At 31.9% G+C, this 15,742-nt stretch overlaps 2 protein-coding genes across 4 annotated transcripts; both read right to left on the bottom strand.

The window, feature by feature from the left end:
- Positions 1-732: 732 nt before the first annotated feature.
- On the bottom strand, positions 733-4,715 carry LOC102630601 (LEAF RUST 10 DISEASE-RESISTANCE LOCUS RECEPTOR-LIKE PROTEIN KINASE-like 2.1). Its single transcript, XM_006468681.3, has 3 exons — positions 3,827-4,715; positions 2,375-2,419; positions 733-2,030 (listed from the first exon to the last, which is right to left on the bottom strand). Exons 1-3 carry the CDS (start codon positions 4,629-4,631, stop codon positions 898-900), a joined length of 1,983 nt encoding a protein of 660 aa, XP_006468744.1. The 5' UTR covers positions 4,632-4,715; the 3' UTR covers positions 733-897.
- Positions 4,716-8,209: 3,494 nt separating this feature from the next.
- LOC107175647 (uncharacterized) lies at positions 8,210-12,118 on the bottom strand. 3 transcript variants are annotated; one of them, XR_003063845.2, is made up of 3 exons: positions 10,763-12,118; positions 9,912-10,092; positions 8,210-9,002 (listed from the first exon to the last, which is right to left on the bottom strand). XR_003063845.2 is itself a non-coding variant. In XM_052435070.1 (3 exons), exons 1-3 carry the CDS (start codon positions 10,964-10,966, stop codon positions 8,552-8,554), a joined length of 366 nt encoding a protein of 121 aa, XP_052291030.1. In that variant the 5' UTR covers positions 10,967-12,117; the 3' UTR covers positions 8,210-8,551. The 3 variants fall into 3 exon arrangements, 1 of the variants encoding a protein (XP_052291030.1); XR_001507169.3 differs by having other exon boundaries at positions 9,912-10,058; XM_052435070.1 differs by lacking the exon at positions 9,912-10,092 and having other exon boundaries at positions 8,210-8,664; positions 8,954-9,002; positions 10,763-12,117.
- Between the last annotated feature and the right edge of the window lie 3,624 nt (positions 12,119-15,742).

Genomic DNA, 15,742 nt, shown 5'->3' with positions numbered 1-15,742 from the left:
CAAATACTATAACTGGTCTTGAGTTAATCTTATTTTTGTCACTCTATTATTGCCTCGAGTTCTTGTCTTTCCTTGAAGTACTTGTTGGCCACAATGCAGTGTGTTTACAGTATCTTAAGTTATAGAGTCGGACTAGTAGCACCCCTCCAAAATTCTATTAAAATCCTTTTTTTTTAATTATATTTCATTTAATACTAAAAATATCCTATTTTTTAAACGAACACTCTTTTCATTTATGAATTTTTTAATTTCTAATAATTTTCTCCCTCTTTCAGCCTTAATATTTATATTCCTCTCTTCAAACTTTCTTTATTATTTAATTTCTAAAGAAAAAATTCTAAAAGAAAAAGTAAGAAAAACATTATACTTAGAAAATAATGAATATTTTGTGGGTTTAATACAATTTTATCCTACCAAATTTTGGGTTCATTGGGTTCAGCATTTAATTTGAGAATTCTTAAAAAATTAGTTACAATGAGATAAAATCCTACCTACAAATTTTGGGTTCATTGGGTTTAGCATTTAATTTGAGAATTCTTAAAAAATTAGTTGCAATGAGATAAAATTTTATTTAATTTATTTTTCTACTATATTGTATCTTAATTAAGTTGTTATGTTTATTACAAGAATTTTATTTTGGCTTAGAGGATTACTTCTTAAATTCAAATTATTTTAATGATAATAAAAAAAGTTATATTGTGCAAGCAAAATAAAACTAAGGAGAGAAAAAAATATATAAATAGTTTAATTTTATTTATTTTTGTCCTTAAATATAATTGTATTATAATAGGAGTTTTATAAGATTAATGAAGGGGTGTTAATAGTTCAACTCTAAGTTATAACATAAACAGCCGATAAGCTATCATGCTAAAGAAATGGCAAAAGGTTCATTAAGTTTTAACATGTGGCCATTGAAGGCTCTGTCTGGCGCACTAGGGTACCTGAAGAATCTGGCTGTGATCCTGAAGAAAGCAAGAAAGGCCTGGGGGGAATTCGTAAGGAATCAAGGCTTCCTTCCAACATTTCCACCACCCGATTCATTGCTGGCCGGTCCGAGGGGTTGTTCTGTATGCACCACAAACTCACTAGTATCATCTTCCTTGCATATTCTTTATCCTCTTCATTTTCAATGCCTTGCAATCCAAGGTCCTCCTCTAGTTCAAGACGCTTGTAAACCCAATGTGGAAAATATATTTCACTGCTACGATCAACTGCAACATTGGCATTGTTTTTTACACCAGTCATTTCAAAAACCATCATTCCATAGCTATAGACATCCGACTTGTAAGAGACTTCTCCAAAGTTCCTGCAGAAAACTTCTGGTGCAATATAGCCAACAGTACCTCGTGCACCTGTCATCGACACAATACTCTCTCTTCCGTGACAGATTTTAGCTAGGCCAAAATCAGAGATCTTTGGACAGAAGTCTTCATCTAGGAGTATGTTGTGAGGCTTGATGTCAAAGTGCAGAATCCGGGTGTTGCAACCACGGTGTAAGTACTCTAACCCTCGGGCAATGCCAACTGCAATTTTGTACAACACTTCCCACTTCAATTTTTGATTTGTCTCCAATGGATGCTTTTCATAAATGAACTTCTCAAGAGATCCATTGGACACAAACTCATAGATGAGAGCTCTTCTGTGACCCTCAAAACAGAATCCTAGAAGAGTGACAATGTTAACATGGGAAGTCCTGCTAATGCTAGCAACCTCGTTGATAAAATCTTCACCATTACCTTTGGTTTCATTTAAGACCTTTATAGCCACATTCCGGCCATCAAGTAGCTTGCCTTTGTAAACCCCTCCATAGCCTCCTTGGCCAAGTTTGTTTTTGAATGAATTGGTCATTTTCTTAATATCTGCATAACTATATCTTTTAGGAGCTAGAGATCCATAGTTCCTTAAAAATGCCTCAATGTTTCGATGGTTGTCAGTTTTTTTCTTCCAGAATATCACTGAGTTATCTGATGATACTTTTTTCTTTACAGCTATAATTATCAATATGACGCAAATTGCAGAGACAGGCAATCCTGCAATCAAAGAAAGGAGTCATCAAAACTAAGGTGGCACTCAAAAGTGCATTCTCTAACAACTGAAGACGGATGGAGTTTCCTAAGAAGTAGAAATTGAAGAACAAGCAGAAAGATTCAAATTATTCCACAAATTGTGCTAGCAGATTGAGGATCCTCAGTGTCTTAAATGGTTCCTTATTTCCACAGAAGGTTGCGAAGAAGTATTTGCGACAGAGAATAAATTTGAAGTGATTTGAAGGCAGAACAGCAGCAAAAATACAAAAAGGACAGACTAAACACTTGCCTTAATTAATTATAATTACCATATACCAATAACAGTTTTGATTAAAAGGATACATTACCTATTATCAGGGCCACCTTGGCCTTCAATTTCAGTTTGCCATCTCCTGTAACAAAGTAAAAACAAAGTTGCGTTAGTTGAGACTATAGAAATTGATATAATTTGTTGAAATAAACCAGCCGCCTTCTCCAAACCCAGGTAAAGAGCCAGAAGAAATCTAGAAAATAAAGAAAACCATGTAGAACGAGAGTGACTTGTTTTGTGGCATGTTATTAGATTGTATGCAGCTTATCTAGTTTATTGGCTTTCTATGGAAAAAAACACATAGATAAGTGTAAACGGATTTAGAAGATAAATACTCGGCTTTTCGAGGGCCCTCCCCTCTCTTCTATTACTTGTTGGAGTTCCCCTGTCTCCCATCCTCTTTTCAATTTCCCGGTTAACAACCGAGGACCCCTTTTGTTGAATAGAGTCCCTCCAAGGAAACAGAAAATTGAACATCAGAGAGTTGAATGGCGTTCTTGGTATTCTTGAATGCATGATACAAAGATGACCTTGGTCATGAGGAAATGTTTATACTGTTGCTCGCTATACTACTCAGTACTGACAGAACTCAATATACACCAAAGCAAGCTCCCGAGAGCCTGATTTGCCAAATTTCATAACACTATCTCATCATTCAAAACTGTTTATTCCAGAAACTGATCAGATATGCTGATAACATGATAATAATCTGGAGTCAGTTCCATGGTGGACGGGGGCGGACCCTGCGGCATTAATTTTTCCTTCACAGTATATTTCGAACCCCTTCTGAGAGAATCAAGTAAAAAGAAATTGACCATATTTGACGTAAATCTAAATGTCTATAATTTAGTTATAAAAGTGTCATTAGACGGTTCAAATCCCAACAGTAGATTTCAATGAGTCTAATATTCAAAATAAATAATTTGTTATTATTATTTTTTAAATTTTATGAGAAAAGAATAGAATTTGAGTTTTTGAGATTTCAAATATGTTCAAATAAATCTAAATAAATTGTTTAGACTAAGCTCCAAAAATTTAAATGTGTGGGTCAACCACTTTTGATGGATGATAAGTACTCTATTTAAGGTAGAGTAATATTTATAAATTTTTATACAAATTACTTTTATTCAAACTTATGTGTTAATCTTTAAGTTTGTGACTGCCCCCTCAGTTCACTCACTCAAAAATATTTCCCATTTGAGTTCCTACCCTGTATAATGTGAATCTATCCTTTGCTCTGCCTATATAAACATATAAACCTTCAAGAAAAGTTAATCAACTCATAAGACTAGCTCATCAATATAAGAAAATCCTTGACTGATCTTAATCCAGCCACTTCCAAACCGTTACAGATTTCGCCATTTGTTATGCGTCTAAATTTGACAGCCGTTATTTCCATGTAATCATGTTTTTTAATTAAGAGTTAGCTTCAGATTTCACAATGGCTGTAAGTTAACAATTTGAGTAATTCTTTTGAGAAGAGAATTACCAGAAGCGGTACAGAATTTTGCGTGACGCCTGTCGGGGCAATAACACTGGAAATGGAAAGTATCCGCATCGAAGCCACAGCTGCCGCCACTTTCCTTACAAGCGCGGCAGTCACTCGCTTTCCATTTCAACAAAAACCCTTTTCTCACCATTTCTTCAATCCCAATATGATCACCTATCCCCTCACCATTCATATCCACGGCCACCGGTGCCACCGCAGATTCTTTACATTGCTTGGAAGCAGAATCCAAATCAGAATCATCCTCAAACATTCCCAAAACTGTATCATCACCTGAACAATTACCAGCCAGCAGCTTATGCCGTAACAGTTTCTCAGGCGATGAGCTGTTGCAGTTGTACAGCAACACCGCCTGTTTTTGGTCGGGAGCCAGCTGGAAATCTGCGGGAAGAGACACGTTTTTTATGCGAGGAAAAGTACAAGCAGGGTCGCTGTTTGTTTCAGAAAAGGCTGCGTTTGATACAAGAACAGAGTGATTATCGTATAAAATTTTCTCAACAATGTAGTTGGTATCACTGGAGAGTTTGAGAACTGGGTTCCCTTTGTCATTGCATGAGAGATTGAATCCTGGGTACCCACAATAGGCTTCTTGTTGATTTTCGATGTAGAATGGGAAGCTTATGCTTTGGCCATCGCCACAGGTTTTTGCAACACAGGCTAGATATTGAGGGTCGATTTTTCCTGAGACTGTTCTTGCTAGCAGTAAGTAAAGAATGAACATACAGAAGCTTGTTAATGGAGAAAACTTGGAAATGATAAGCTGGCCAAACTTGAAGTTTTGATCCATATGGATATGTTGAATTTTGTTGAGTGAATGTGATGACTAATACCAGGATAAGATTGACTTCGTCAGAGCCCGTGATATATTGATCCCAATGGCTCCAAAACTTGGCTTAATTCCACAATTGAAAAAATATATATATAACCAACAAAGCGTTGGCTTCACTGGCAATGGAGTCCCTTTAAGTGGCTTGATTGGGTTTGCTCCCCAGTTCGAGTCGCACGGAAGTCGCCTTTGTTGGGAGAACCTATGCCTCCCGGTTCGAGCGGGGACTTCTAGTCTGGGTTGTGGTACGGGCTTAAAGGTGTCTCCCACAGTTGGGGTCCTCCCCAAGATACCTCGTGATTAATATCAAAAATATATATATATATATATATATATATTATTTTTTTTTGCAATTATAGCCATCAAGTCCCGGAGGTGCAGCGGTAGCAGGGTATCACCGTTGCACCGTAGTCGGACCCGTTAAGTCCCATCTAATTTTCAAATATTTATATAGGACATTTGAGAATACTTGTATAAAAGGACAAGAATTGACATGTGGTGATGCATATTGAAAAAATTTTAAATTCTTGTTTTCATCATTCCTCCAAAATTTTTGAATTTCAAAAAACTGCAGACAATCCATGTTATATTCTCTCTCTTCATTATATCATTCTAATTATTATTATTTTTTCTCTCTTCAATCTTTGTCTATAATTTAGTTGCCACCATTTTTTGAAACCTAGTGAAGAAGAAGAAGATTTTTTATGAAGAAGATGATTTTGCCAGTAAACTTGTGCTCCATTGTTACAGTCCCACTTTTCTCACCGGCTTGCAACCATGGCTTTGCTGTGCCGCCATAAATGAATTGAAAAAAAAAAAGAGAATCCCATGTAGCTGTTTGAGTTAAAGATTTGAACAAATGCTGAGTCTAAGTCATCTTATGCTGTGTTTATTTGCTGGAGTGGGAGCGAGGAATGTGGATTCCTCCCACTCTAGCGTTTACTTCCTCTAAATGGAAAGGGAGTGGGAATCACACTCCGTAGGCCCCACTTATTTTTGGAGTGGGGAGTGGGAGTGGGACTCCCATTGGGGGAGGTGGCTCCCTTTTTTACCCTTTTATTTTTTTAATTTAATTTAATTTAATATTTTATAATTAATAAAATAAAATAAATATTATTATATTTATTTGAATAATATTATTATATTTATTTGAATAATATTATTATATTTATTTGAATAATATTATTATATTTATTTGAATAATAATATTATATTTAACTAAATAATAATTTGCATTGATTCTAAGTTAAAATTATTTTAAAATAATATTATTATATTAATAGAGAATTAATAAATATAATATTATTATATTTATTTTAAAAATAATAGTACTATATTTATTTAATAATAATAATAATAAATAGTTTATTCTAAGAAAATATTAATTTTGTACTAAATAATATTATTTTATTATTTTATATAATAATAAATTTAATATAATTATATTAAATAAAATAAAATAAGGTTTCATTTTGTATTAAAATTAATAATTTATTGTTCATAATTAAGAATATTAATAATTATAATAAATTTAAAAATATAATAAAATAAATATTATTCATTAAATATATTTTTTATTAGTTTTGTAATTAAAAACTATAATTTTTTAAATAAGGATAAAATTGTAATTTAAAACTATTTACTCTCAATCCAAGACAAAGTAAATACATAAATTAGATTCTGATCTCTATTACATGCTTCTATTCCAGTGTAAGTAAACAACCTACTCTCACTCCCACTCCACACTCCCAATCCTAGGATTCCCACTCCTCATGATTCCCAATCTATTCCAAAAAGTAAACGCTATCTTAGAGTAAATTTTAGCCACGACGGAGGGAATCAATGACCAAATCTACTGGCAAGATCATGCCTATCAAAGAAGAAAGAAGGCTTTTTTTTTGGTTTTGTTTTGTCTTTTATTATTATTATTATTATGTTTTTGTTACTGTCAATAATTTATCTCGATCAATTGAGTTCTGTTACGGATTTTTTAAGCAGTTATTAATCTGTCTAATTATTCTTGTTTAGTTTATCTTAGACTAACTCTCTCCAAAATGGTATATACGAATGTAACACCATTGAGTAAATTATATTAAAATAAATTTTATAATAAATAGAAACATAAATTTAAAATTTATGTATTAAAATTTAAATTATTTTGAATAATATGTAAAATAATAATTTTAACAATATTAGTATGTGAGAATTTTTTAATTGTAAAATGCATTTAATAAAATATTTATTTAAAATCTTTACAATAAATACAAATATATTATTAAAATAAATTAATAATTTACATATTTAAATTTACTTAAGTATTGCAATATTTTATATTGTTAGTCTACTATATAGATTATATTATTATTTATATAATATTCTTACTTATTAAAGATTTTAAAGTCAATCTTTTAATTATTATTTTCAAAGGTATTGCAATTAAAAAGGAGTCTTGATATTTTCTTTTTTAAAACTTAGGGATCTGTATGATTATTTCTCTAAATTTTAAGAGTATAAATATCATTTTCCTATTCATTATAAAGTAAAGGATAAGCTTAGAACATATCCAAAAATCTCTATTAATTTTACTCTTCAAATATCTATTTGCTCACCTATGTAGTAAAAATGAGAGTGAGAAAATTTATTATTCTTTAAAAGGCTCTTCAAATAGAAATAAATTAATATTATTTTAATCAAATAAATATTTTTTCAAAGGAATAATAAATGGTAATTAAAACACCTCTGTCTCCATAAAAACTAATAAAATATAAATTGAAGAGGGAGAAAGCAACTCTACAAAATTAAAGAGAGAATTATTTTTTATTTAAAGAATCTTAATTAGAGTGTCTTTTAGAGTTTAAAATGTTAATGTGACTCTTTGAATAAGTAATAAAATTTTATTTGAAAAAATTTTAGAGATGCTCTTAAAAATTTCTAAGTTGACCAGCTTATTATTGTATTTTATTTATTATTATTATTATTTTACTTTATGAATGGTGATTGGTGTGTTTCACTTTCAAATTAAAGTATTGAGAAGAAGAAACAATAACAGAGCTGACTCTACTAAACAAGTGCCCGCAAATGCCCCACCATTGTTTATTATTATACATATCAGGAAAGAAATGGAATACTTGAAGAAATCAAAGTTGTTCTATTCAACAATTCTTTAATGGAATATTTTCTGTTCAACAATTCTTAGTGAAATAATCCCTTTGGATTGATTATTTTAAGGCTAATGATCATGATTTAATACAAATCTACTTTAAAAGGAAAAAGAAAGACGTTAATAGGGGGACTTATAAGGAAGAAGTGAATTAAGAATATTTATGACATTAAGTGCATTAAAATTAAAATAAAAATAAAAATCGTTTAATTATTAGGTGCATTATTTGAACCACAAAATTACTTTTTTTTTTATCGAATTACTCAATAAATTCCTTGCCATATTTGAAAATTAAAAAGTTTTTCTCGATACACAAAGTGTATGTGAAATATATCCTCAATTTTGTCCCAACACTATACCATATTACTAAATAGACCCATTAAAATTATTACCAAGTCTATTAATCAAATTTCCGAAATAGGTAAAAACAAATCACTTGATTCTAGATCAGAATTCCACAATCGAAAAAAAAACATTCTTATACATTTCTGAAAAAAAAAAAATCCATATAAATTTCTTAACATGCGAAATCCTGCTAATGCTATAGCAACCTCATTGAAAGAATCTTCACCATTACTTTGGTAATATTTAAGACCTTAATGCCACATTACGGCCATCAAGTAGCTAGTTTTGTTAACCCCTCCATAGCCTCCTTGGCCAAGTTTGTGGTTGAATGAATTGGTCACTTTCTTAATATCTGCATAACTATATCTTTTATGACCTATAGATCCATAGTTCCATAAAAATCCCTCAATGCTCCGATAGTTCTCTGTTTTATTCGTCCATAAGCTCGTTGAGTTATCAATACGATGCAAATTCCAGAGCCAAGCACGCGTACAGATGGAAGTAAGTAGAAGTTGAAAAACAAGCAGAAAGATTTGAAATAGCCCAAAAAGTTTGCTGGTAGATAGAGACCAACGTCTTTCAGAGGTTCTCTGAATCTTTGAAGGTTTCAAAGAAATATTTGTGGCAGAGAAGAAATTTGAAGTGTTTATAAGGTACTGAGATGTTTTTTAGAGCTGAATAGGGGCAAAATGGAAAAACTGCAGACTAAAAGCTTGAATGCCATACCAAATTACCAATGATAAATTGATAGATTTGATTAAGATGATACATACTTTACCTGGTCCCAGGCCTACCTCCAATTTCCGATTTCTATCTGCAGCAACAGCCTAAGACAATAAAATGGTGTTAGTTGAGCCTATTAAAAACTGTAGTGATGTGATCAAATCATTCAAAATTCTTGTCAGTTAAGATTGATATTGTGAAAGTCAAACCAAGCTTTTTTTGACTATGATAAAGGCTTGACAAATTTAACAAAACGTGTCGAAAAATTGGCGCCAAAGCTTGGAAATTTGGCATACGCATGTGGAGCTTGAAGGGTTGGCACCGATTGGCACCGACCTTGACAATTTGAATGGAGCTCAAGATTTTTGCTTTAAAAATGACAAGCATGAATGGCAAGGCTCAACTATAAATAGAGGAGCGATCATTCATTGAAATTATCCTAAAAATTTGTTAAGCTTATAATTTTTTAAATTTTTAAGAAAAGTGAGAGAAGTGTATATTAAAATTTATCTTTCTTGCATAATGTGGGAGTAATGGGTATATTTAGATTTCTGAGAAGTGAGATTCGTTACTCAAATATTATACTTTAATAATTGTTAGTAATACAATTATTTTTCTCTTGCTCCCGTGGACGTAAGCATATTGCCGAACCACATTAAATTTTGTGTCTTTTATTTTTTTATAATTATTTGGTGCGCTTGATTCCGTATTCCGCGCACAACAGATATACAACTTGTCCCATTATTCTTTCTTATCTAAACAACCACCCATAGGGTAAACAAATGGGATAATATTATTTATCAAAATAGTTTACGAAAAACATGACAAGACCTGTTTATTTATAATAAGATAAACTTATTTTCTTAAGTTAGCTTAAATAAGAAAATTAAATTACCTAATTTCACTTGAATTAAATAGTAAAATATAAAAATAAATAAAATGATCTTCTAATAACATCCTACATTACAAATCAATCCCTTTCTCAAAACCTAGAGAAAGAATTAGAAGGAAACCTCAAAATGAAGAAACCACGTAGAATGAGAGGAAATTGTTTTTTGGCATGGTATTGAATTAGGTGCAGCGTCATGACAAGCTTCAAGTTTGTGACTGGCCCCTCAGTGCACTCATTCTCAAGGAAATTGCCCTTTAAGTTATCTAACCTGTATAACGTAAATCTATCCTTTGCTGAATGCCCTTCAATAAACATAAATGTTAAAAAATAACGTAAATCTATCATTTGCTGAATGGTCTTCAATAAACATATTATATCACCAAAAATCAATAATCGAATATGCAAAAACGTACTTGAATTCATAATACCTAATTACTTTCTAGAATCACATAGTTTGCATTCTAGATGAATACGTTTTTTAAAGAATTTTTTAACTTTCTTTCTGATGATGAGATGTCAAAAAAATAGAATAATATGTGTAACATAGGGACTATAACTACTTGTATAGAATACTTTTAATATTTCTATTTTAACCCATCACAAAAATAGAAATTACATTTAAGTTTCTACACATTAAAAACGCACACCTTATCATTATTGAAGAACCTTAATATGTAAATCATTTTTAACCAGATTTAATTTTATATGACAATTTGTAGCATATAATTATTTACATATGAACCAAACTTTGAACTAAGAATCCAATGATATAATCTTTCAGAAAAAGGTAATTGATCTAACAAATTCATAAGCCTAACTGATCCATATAAGCTGATCCTTGATTGTTCCTAATTTAGCAACTTCAAAATCCTCGTGGACTTCACCATCGATTATGTTTCTTATTTACTAAATTAAGAGTTGGATTTAAATTTCAATAAGCCTATAAGTTAATTCGTTTGAGAAGAGTCTTACCAGAAGTACAGAAAGTTGCGTGAGGCCTGTCAGGGCAATAGACTCATCGAAGCCACACTTGCCACCACTTTCTCCATAGAGGCTGAGGCTGCAGTGGCTTTCCATCCACATCAGTGAAAACCCTCTTTTCAATATTTCTTCAATTCCAATCACTTTCATTTCCATATTCACATTCCTTGAAGGCAGAAACAAAAGTGGGTTCATTCACAAGCATGCCCAAAACTGTACTGTGGTTTCATTTGACAGTTACCAGTCCTGTACGCGCTAAAAGATTCTCAGGCAATGAAGAGATATTGCGATTGAATAGCAACCGATATCTGTTTGATCTTCAGGAAGAGAGACAGGGGCCAATGGGGTATGTGTGTTTAGTAAGAGAGACGTTTTGGATTACAGAAAACTTGCAAGAATGATTGTTTGTTTCAGAGACGACTGCGTTTGACACACGAAGAGACTGGTTATTATAGATATAGTGATTTGATTGCCTAATTTACTTGTTAGCAATAAACCACTGCCTAAGAATCTTATCAAAATCTATTCAAGTTGCAATTAAACCAACAACTGATCTGTAGCTTCAATGTCGAAAAAAAGCCTTAGTTCTACGTTGATGGAAATTTAGAATACAGGATTAACTGATCAAGAAGCAAAACACACTCATACAAAAACAGGATTTAACGTGGTTCGATTGTGCATGAAATGCACAATCTACATCCACGGGAGAAGCCACAAAAAAAGCTTTATTGATGATTCAAGATGGATTTTACAGTGTTAATACAAAGAAAGATACAAGGAACAAGATGACTCTCTCTCACTTTCTTGGAACTCTCTAGAATGCTCACAAAATCACTCACCATCTGCTTCAACAATCAGCCTTTAATACACCTGATATAAAACCCAGATGGCACCAGTTTGTGACGCGTGTGTAACGGCTTTTAACTGTTTTGATTCTCAGCTCACATGCCTGATCACGTGAGTCACTTAAGCTTTGCCCAAAACGCGGTCGTATCAGATGCTTGAGTTTTGAATTCATTGCAATCCAGTCCACAATAGATAATGTTGTGAATAATGTAGAAATGTAAAATATACATATAGTTCCAATCCAATGTCACTTCTCTAAACATTTGATGTCGAAAATTTGAGAAGTATTTGTATAAAAGTGTTGTTCATGAATGCAGAATCAATAGGCATCAAATATTTTTGTGACTTATATTAAATAGTTTACTTATCTCAAGACTCGAACTCTCTGTGCTCTCACTCTTGCTGCTTCGAGATGATTTGCTATCTCAAACGAGAGTTCTATTTGTAGCCAAAAAGTGGTTTGACATGTCTAAGAAGATGGAACAAATCCTTCATTTGCAGCCACCAGATCTACTTGAGAATTTAGACCATGCAAACATATTAAAACAATGATTTTGGTGTTGCATTTATTGGGTGTGAAAACATATCAAGACAGGTAGCATCCTTTATCCTGGAAACTTCTGTTCCACACCAAATTAGTAAACATGCAATAATAACTTTGAAAGCATTCTAGATTTATCGTTTGTGGTATATAAATAGATCTCTCTTTTGTAACCACGAAAAAAGTGGGGTAAAAAATAACAATAGATATAAAATTGCTCTGAAAAATTAACAAATAATTTATTTGTTTTTCATAATCTAAGGTAGTGAGTATTATAAGAATTGATAATATATGATTCACGTGATATTGACTAATTAATTAACTAAAGTAAATAAACTTATAATTATTATCCGATTAAGAGATGATATTATTTAACTAAGCCATAAATCTATATCTATCTATATATCTATATAAAGCCGGGACTTGAGGAGGTGATGTAGCATCACCATTTCTCATCTTTGTATATTATCTATTATTTAATAAATAGAGAATTTTTTTTTTAGATTTTGTTTTTCATTTTCTCATAATTAATTTAATTGTTATTACACAATAACAATTATGTAAAGATTTTAATGAGGCATATTCTTTGTAATGAACATCCAAGGGGGAGTGTTATGAATTTATTAAAATAAATGTAGATGTTCATAACATATATCTCTTAGTCTCCCCACTATCTCCCATTAGCAACCTTTAGCTTCCCTATAACTCTCACTATCTCACAAGGAATTATGATCCATAATTTTTCATTAATTTCATGGAGTGATTATGTAACTATAAAAGGAGAGCTCATCTTTTTATTTTGTACACACACAATTAGAATGAATAAAATCACTCTATAATATATTCTCTCATTTTATTCTTTATCTTGTGTTGATTCTTTATTTGTATTGCTAGCTAATAGCTTTTTTTGTTTTTTATAAGGCTGTCTCATCTTAAAAAAAATCAATTCATATTTTTTATCAGTTTCATCAAGTGTAAAGTAAGAAAAAAAGATAATACTAAATTCTTTTTTCAAAGCCGCGTGAAGCGCAGTTCTATTTTCTAGTTAGAGTATATAACTTATTCATGTCTTTGATGAAAGGAAGTGAAAGAGATATGTTAATCTCACTTGTTTAATAGTAGGAGTTCCAGAGTCTTAAATTGTATCTTAAAGCTAATTATAAAAGGTTCCCTATTCTAACGAATTTGCTCGCACTTAGTTTTGTTATCCATCACAAAGAAGCTACAAGTAGAACAGGTAAAGAAACCTTGCGTCATGCATAGAATGTAAGAGAGATTGTAACATCTTTCAAGTTTTTTGGTTTGATATTCTGGACGAAAACGGTTTGCCGTTTATTGAGAAAACGGCTAACCGTTTAAGTCCAGAGAGCATGTTTTCTGTTCTGGGTAAAACAACGTACCATTTATGGAGAAAACGGCTAACCGTTTAAGTCCAGAGAGCATGTTTTCTATTCTGGGTAAAACAGCGTACCGTTTATGGAGAAAACGGCTAACCGTTTAACTCCAGAGAGCATGTTTTATGGTCTAGAGAAAACGACTCACCGTTTATGGAGAAAACGGCTAACCGTTTAAATCCAGAGAGCATGTTTTATGGTCTAGAGAAAACGGCTCACCGGTTATTGAGAAAACGGTTAACCGTTTATGTACAGAGAGCAACATATTTGACATTCTGGAATAAAACGGCTCACTGTTTATTGAGAAAACGGTGAACCATTTATTTCTAGAAAGGCGTCAACTAGAAACGGTTGACAAGCTTGAAAATTTCAAGTGTTGATCGTTGCAAATTCAAACCAAAAGAGTTTTTTGAAGAAGTACCATTTCGAATGGTTGCATTCTTTTGAATTAACATCTTCTTCATAAAGGAAACATATACAATTAAAAAAATAAATCAGATTTTGAACGTTTCATATATGTTCTGGAAATACAATCTTATTTGCTAGAAATTGTATTCAGGATTTGATATATCTTGGGGGTAATTTGCCATTAAAACTCTATAGCAAACCAAGATTGGTGAGGGCAAATAAAACTTTAAAGCAAAGTGTGCAAACACGTCTCAAATCCTAAGAAAACTTCTTTGTTCTTTGCCTCCATATTCTTATTATTCTCTAACATAGAAAATACTTAGATCTTGAACATTATATTAGAGATACGGCCCTTTCCATACTTTATTATATAAGAGCATGAAACTTTCGCTTCGTATTTTATGCAGCCTATATCACAGAGACGTAAAAACGAAGAATATTAGGTAATTCACAGCAGCATTTATTTTTAAGGTAAAAAAACATTCTTACTTCAAGGGCCACTTCTCCTGGACGAGTAAACACTCTTTGAATGAGTCAAGTGTTTCACGTCCTACAGCTACAAAGTGTCCAGTAGAATGCAGTCATGCGCAGCTCGAACTTCTTTCAGTATCTCTTAATTCATGGCCGGCTCAATCATATTTGAGGCCTTCGACATATGGTTTTAATTAGTTCTTATTGAAATTTAGGACAAAGAATATATATTAGTTATGTATTATTTATTGAAAATCGATTACACTTGAAGACCTAGTGTTTCAAAGTCACTTGAACGAACGTAGCTGTGAATCTTTCAAAAATTTCTCTCCTCAGCTCTGCTTATCTCTCTTTTCGTATCAAATCCGAACAACTAATTCTCTTCAGATGCACCCACAAGCTTGACAATAACCTCACAAGTTTCCATTTTACCTGCAACAATGGCTCCTTTATTTATTACAATCACCCGGATGATGATTTACCAAGTATTCTTCCACCTATCTGTTCACTGATTCAGCTCCCAGTGCATAAGACTCGAAAATCTAATGACTTGTTCCATAGTTTTGAAGGGAGCATATATTTGTCTTTAATTGGAGAAAGAAATTTTAGGTTTCTATCAAACAGATTACGTCTGTTTAATTTCTCTTTATGTTTTTCTTTCATTTTATTAACAAAAGTCAAATAATAAATTAAGAAAGAACGGGGGAAGATTTTTCCAAGTCATGCATTATTTGATCACCATCAATCAAGAAACTGACCAAATTAATTTCCCTCCAAGATTTCCAAAAGTTAGAAAATTTTGTTATTTTAAAATAACATCATTAATTATAGAGTGGATCAAACCGTGTAATTATCTTTCATAAAATTAATGTCTTTTTAAGAGTCAAACTTTTTACTTACGCAAGCCAGTGGACATCTACTTAACTTTTTTTTATTTTTGTTATTATTATGCTATTTATTTCAATCCCCAATAACTTGATTAGCAACCATCAAGAAATGACTTCCGAAAACTAGAATTTTGTCATTTGATAATAACATCATAAATTGGAGTTGATCAAACTGCGTTATTTTCTTTCATGAAATTAAAGCCTATTAGTGTCATGCTTTTTTTTTAAAAAAAAAAAAACAGGTCAACATTAACTCTTTTTTTAAATTGTATAAATTAAGAAGATCATTGAATAGCCTATGTCCTTTACTTTGGGGAGTCTGCGTTCCTACTAGTTGAGTTAGCGTTTGCCTCAACTCGAACTTTATTATTTTTTTGCACCATTAGTCCCATAAGTTAGAAGTACAACCCCTGAAAGAGTTATG

The sequence above is a fragment of the Citrus sinensis genome, chromosome 2 (assembly GCF_022201045.2).
Source record: "Citrus sinensis cultivar Valencia sweet orange chromosome 2, DVS_A1.0, whole genome shotgun sequence".
NCBI lineage: Eukaryota > Viridiplantae > Streptophyta > Magnoliopsida > Sapindales > Rutaceae > Citrus > Citrus sinensis.
Note: the sequence above shows the minus strand (reverse complement) of the source record. Positions and strands in the feature narration are given on the sequence as shown.

Bases quoted from the DNA above. Each gene is read 5' to 3' on its own strand.
- LOC102630601 (XM_006468681.3), bottom strand. From the start codon at position 4,631: ATGGATCAAAACTTCAAGTTTGGCCAGCTTATCATTTCCAAGTTTTCT. The intron at 2,420-3,826 runs GTAATTCTCTTC...ACTTTGTTACAG, and splicing joins AAAATTCTGTACCGCTTCTG to GAGATGGCAAACTGAAATTG. The intron at 2,031-2,374 runs GTAATGTATCCT...CTTTGATTGCAG, and splicing joins CAAGGTGGCCCTGATAATAG to GATTGCCTGTCTCTGCAATT.
- LOC107175647 (XM_052435070.1), bottom strand. From the start codon at position 10,966: ATGAACCCACTTTTGTTTCTGCCTTCAAGGAATGTGAATATGGAAATG. The intron at 9,003-10,762 runs GTAAGACTCTTC...TTATTGTCTTAG, and splicing joins CGCAACTTTCTGTACTTCTG to GCTGTTGCTGCAGATAGAAA. The intron at 8,665-8,953 runs GTAAAGTATGTA...TTCCATCTGTAC, and splicing joins GGAGGTAGGCCTGGGACCAG to GCGTGCTTGGCTCTGGAATT.